The sequence below is a fragment of the Merops nubicus genome, unplaced genomic scaffold (assembly GCF_000691845.1).
Source record: "Merops nubicus isolate BGI_N331 unplaced genomic scaffold, ASM69184v1 scaffold10630, whole genome shotgun sequence".
NCBI classification, from domain to species: Eukaryota; Metazoa; Chordata; class Aves; order Coraciiformes; family Meropidae; genus Merops; species Merops nubicus.
In genome coordinates, this window is record NW_008580902.1 from 7,783 (window position 1) to 12,638 (window position 4,856).

The following is a 4,856-nucleotide window of genomic DNA, read 5'->3' on the forward strand; positions in this document are numbered from 1 at the left end:
TCTTCTGCCCTTTCCCTTCCCCCCCCTGCCCCGAGGAGTTTTGGGACACAGTTCCCTGACACACACAGGGTAAGGTGATTTAAACCAGGCGTTAGCACGGGCTCTGTGGGATTTTTGAGGCTTAGCAGGCAGCAGAGCTGGCAGCCGGTGCAGCTCCGAGAGTGCTAACACTGCTTGTCTCCCTCTCCTCCCTCTGTCAAGATGTCCATCGTGCCAGATGCTGGCTGGAAGTGCAGGCAGAAGACGAGGACGGTGCCAGACAGCCAAAACCCCGTGTTCCACGAGCACTTTGTTTTGTGAGTCTGAGGGGGCCGAGGCAGCTCCGGCAGCGCCGTGCTCACGCTGAGCTGTGGGGGACCCACGTGGCTGCTGTCCTGGGGTACCCTCTCCAGGCCAGGACCCCGTGTTTGCTTTTGCATTCTGATCTGTAATAAACAGACATCACGCATGAGCGGGTCTGCTGCTGAGATGAGGAGTGACAGACATTATTCTGATGGTTTTTAGAGCTGAAATGCCTTGAAGTTTTGGGCAGAGCTCTGCAGGGGCTCACAGAGCTGGCGGTGCACGCAGGGCAGCGGCGCTCCCACACCCTTGGACTTTCTTGCTGGGCAGGATTTGGGCCAACACACTCCATTCCCTAGACCTTACACCTGCAGTAGTATGGGCATCGGTGTGAGTGAGCAAGGTAAAAGGATTTCCTATAGCTGCAGCTGCTCTCTGCATGGGAAAGGAGCTGCATGGCTTGTTATGTTTGGGCAGAGCTCATCCTTGCCAACTAACCAGCCTGTGTCAGACCTCTGTCCTCAAACAGCATTTAGTCTGGCATGGGATGCTTGCTCCAGGGCATGAAACGTGGCTTGTTCCTTGCATTTACCCTCTGTTGTTGGATGTGTGTCTTTCCACAAGATCATTGTTCCCCTTAAACCACCTGAGTGAAGTCCCCAGTGCCTGCCCAGGAGAGGTCACATCCCTTTGCACTGGTCTGTCAGGAACAAGTGGGTTAAAGCAACGGGGGCTTGTTTGAGGAGGTGGCCACTTGGGGTGATGCTGGAGTGGTGTGTGCAGGGAGTGCAGGATTCCTGGCAGTGCTCACGGGCTGTCCCCTCTGCTTCTTGCAGCCTGGTGCAGGAGGAGCAGGAGCAGAAACGTCTCCTGGTCACGGTCTGGAACCGAGAGAGGAATTCCAGGTAAGGGGCTGCCAGCCTGCTGGAGGGTCCCTCTCAAACGGGGCTGGAGTGGCACTGAACCTGCTGCCTGCTCTGGCCACCTGCTCTGAGCTCCTCGAGGGCTGGCCCTGACATCAGGGCTGCTTTCTGTGAGGGCTGTGAGGCTAGGGGAGCTGAGCAGTGGGACAGGGACCTGCTGGTGGGGCACTCTGGCCAGAGTCATTCTCTTGGGCAGCCTGTGCTGGTGAGCACCACGCCGTGCACGGGTGGCAGAGAGGAAATCCTGCCCTTGCTGCTCCTTGGGAGCCATCAGACTGGCCAGCATTTAAAACTCCCACAGCCCTTCACACCTGCACTGCTGGCTAAAGGCCAGTGGGGCTGGAGCTGGGGGCCGGGCTGGGGACCTTCCCCACCTCTGAGGACAATGCAGTGAGGAGGACTGCCCACCAACAAGGGGCCTGGCACCTCACAGGCTGTGCTGCCCACTCTGCCAAGTGGCATCTGCTTCCTTGGCCAAACTCCTGCCAGCATCAGGCTGGAGGTGACCAGAATGCTTCAGCCCAGCTCCTCTTTGCCCCTTAGCCCTGTGGCTACACCATCATTCCTCAAAGCATGGAGAGGGAGGCACGTCCTGGGCACTGTCCAGCTCCCAGCACAGGCAGGGACGTTTTTGGGGTCCCTGCAGAGGGGTGTTGTGGGGAGCTGGTCCCCTTTCACTGGGTGTGTGCTGACAGTCTCTGGCTCTCCTGCAGGCAGAGTGAGCTGGTCGGCTGCATGAGCTTTGGTGTGAAGTCCCTCCTGGCCCTGCACAAGGTACCTCGTGGGGCTGGGGCCCAACTCTTGGGTCAGGAGGTGGGTGTTGGGTGCCCTTGGGGCAGCAGCAGGCTTCTGGCACCGAGGGACAGAGCTGCTCTGAGGGTGCCCAGGGTCCTGTTCCCAGTATGGATGGCCACTGAGAGACTGGTGTTGGTGTGACTGCTGGAGGCTGTTGGAGAGATAGGACAGGGACTGTCACTCCCTTCTGCAGGGACACTGAATGGCAGCATCTGGGGGTGCAGAGAGGTGGCCCCAGCGAGTGCTGCCTGCCCAGGGGCTGGGCCAACCTCGCTCAGCCTGGTGTGTCACATCTGACATGGGTGGTGGCCGAGGGGGTGCAATGGTGGGGACATGCTCCTGAGTCTGTCTGGTTCCCCGTGCTCAGCAGCCAGGGCCTCGCCAGATGAGGTGGTGGTGGGCAGAGGGCAAGTGCAGAGGTCTCTCTTGGGCTCTTCTGGAGGTGGTGGTGCTGCCAGGCTGCCTCTGGGCCAGGATCCATGTCCCCACTGCTGTGGATTTGGTCACAGTACTGCTGCCCCAGCCTGGCTGCTGCTTGGTAGTACAGCTGGGTTTGCCTTCCTGAAGGAGCCTCTGAGGCCACTGCTTTAAGTGCCTCCTGCAGAGCCACCAGACCATGGAACTGTTTCATCCTGGCTGCCAGGGCTGAGGGATTTCATCCCTGGGCAGCCTGGCCATGTCCTCTGTACCGTGGAGAATCTCAGCAAGCTGGAAGGGTTTTGTGAAACAAAAACACTTGAGGTGTGGAAATTTACCTCCCTGGCAAGAGGTTCAGAAGGAACTGTTTGTGTCAGGGACCTGAGAAGAGGGTAAGAGGCAGCTTGAGTGTGGCCTGCTCTGAAATTTGGACAAGTAAGAGGCAGCTTTTTTGTTACAGTGAAGATAATTTGGCAGAGCAGCTCTAAACAGCAGCTCTCCCCAGGGGGAACCTCTGCTCTGGTCACATTTGGTCTCCCCAGAGAGGTCCCTTCCTTCTTGGGTTTTGGCAGTGAGTCACAAAGGGCCTCTGTGTGCAGAGGTGATGGAATGTTGGTGTGTACAGCACCCACCACAGCACCCTGCTCTCCTAGGGTGGAAGGAGGATGCTGGGGGCATCTCGTCCTCCTGGGACCTCAGCAGGAGCTGAGATGAGCTGGCTCTGTCTCCTGGGTGCTGCATGATGCTGCTGAATTCCCCTCACCTTTCCTCAGTTTCCTCACTGTGGGTTTAAAACACTCATTTTGAGATGGGGCTCTTCCCCTGGCCTCTGGGAGCGTGGTTCCTGCAAAGAGACCCGATGCTGGGGCTTGGGCCAGGGTGGTTGGTCCCTCCAGCTTCTGCCAGCTGCCCAGGGAGCAATGAGAGACAGCAGCAGCTCCCTGGGAGAGAGGAGAGGGATTGTGGAGCTCATCTCTGTCTTCTTGGCTGCTGGCCATGTGGGTGTGGGACGGGGGCAAAGGGAACCCCCCCTGGTTTGGGCATCCTGCTGGAGCCCATCCTGGGGCCGTGGGCTCCCCGTGGCACTGCTGGCTGCCCCCGGTTTGCTGGAGACTGGCTGGTTTTCTGTACCTTGTCTCCCTCTAAAGACCCAGAAGCTTGTTAACTTCAGAGATGCTTGAGCCCTCCTTGCAGGGAGTGGGGTTTGGGCTGTTGCTGTATCCCCAGAGGAGCCTCTGGGCTCTCCTCTGTGTGCGAGCGTGTCCGGGCAGCCTCTGTGTACTGGCCTGGGCAACCAGGCTGAGCTGGGTGGGGGTGAGGGTCTGCCCTGGCATCAACAGCTTCTTCCCTCCCACCCAGGAGATCAGCGGCTGGTACTATCTCCTCGGGGAGGACCTGGGCAGGACCAAGCACCTGAAGGTGGCCGTGCGGCGGCTGAGGCAGAGCAGAGGTGTGTCTTCCCACTGGGGTGTCCCGGGCAAGGTTTGGAAGAGGAATCAAACCTGGTGCCTGTCCCTGTGCTGGCATGGAGCAGCCCCTGGCCCCCTGTGCACCCAGGAGCACTTCTCAGCCCTGTGGTGATGCTCAGTGGGCACCAAACGGCCAGCGTGGGGGGATCCTGGCCAGTTCAGGAGGCTCTGCACCAGCACTGAGCTGTCCCCTCCAACCCTCACTCCTGCTTACCTGGGGCTCTCTGGAGACCCCAACGTTGCAGCCACGGCTCTTCCTCTTGCTTGGCCTTTCCTCATGCTGATTCCCACCTCTCAGACTTGGGACCAGATCCCATGGCCAGACTGTTTGGCTCCTGGGAGCTGTGCAGGATGGTGAGGGTTTTTTTTCTCCTGCTTGGGTCTTGCTGTGCAGCCAGGGTGTGTGGAGGAGGGCAGGCTGACCAGGAGCAGGGCGAGGCAGCAGTGCCTGTGCCAGATGTGCAACCCCCCCATGTCCCAGATGTGCAACCCACCCAGCTGCTGCCATGCCAGGCTGCCCCAGCCTGGAGGAGAGGTGCCCATGGCACGTAAAGATCCTATACAGAGTGTGTAGGTGCAGTATAGAGGGAAAGGGAGTGTCAGGAGACCCGTGGTGTCTGGCTGATAGGGCCTTTCCCTATTATTTTTTCTTTTTTTTTGTTTCAGAGCTGATGCTGGGAAGTCAGGGTGCAGTGCAGGAAAACCAGGATGCTGTGACCATGGAGCAGCTGAAGGTAGGTATGGCTGGGCTGTCACCAGGAGTGTGAAGGTGCAGGGCCAGGAGCTGGCTGGCAGCAGAGCCTGGAGGGACATGGAGAGGTTTCAAATGAGCCAAGGGACACAGTGTACACCTCCCATCCTGGGGTCAGTTTTGGGGCTCAGTCCCAGAAGGACCTTGAGGGGCTGAAGCGTGGCCAGAGAAGGGCAACGAAGCTGGGGAAGGGTCTAGAGCCCAAGTGTGGGGAGGAGC

General features: G+C 59.1%; 1 protein-coding gene across 1 annotated transcript in view; it reads left to right on the top strand.

The window, feature by feature from the left end:
- Positions 1–4,856, top strand: part of LOC103777914 (regulator of G-protein signaling 3-like) — a gene marked incomplete at its 5' end in the record, with an annotated part of 49,531 nt that overhangs the window by 2,788 nt on the left and 41,887 nt on the right. Inside the window, 5 exons of the mRNA XM_008945516.1 lie at positions 202–296; positions 1,119–1,187; positions 1,919–1,979; positions 3,777–3,867; positions 4,197–4,212. Of these exons, the coding sequence (XP_008943764.1) occupies positions 202–296; positions 1,119–1,187; positions 1,919–1,979; positions 3,777–3,867; positions 4,197–4,212 (332 nt within the window). The remainder of the gene's footprint in view (positions 1–201; positions 297–1,118; positions 1,188–1,918; positions 1,980–3,776; positions 3,868–4,196; positions 4,213–4,856) is intronic.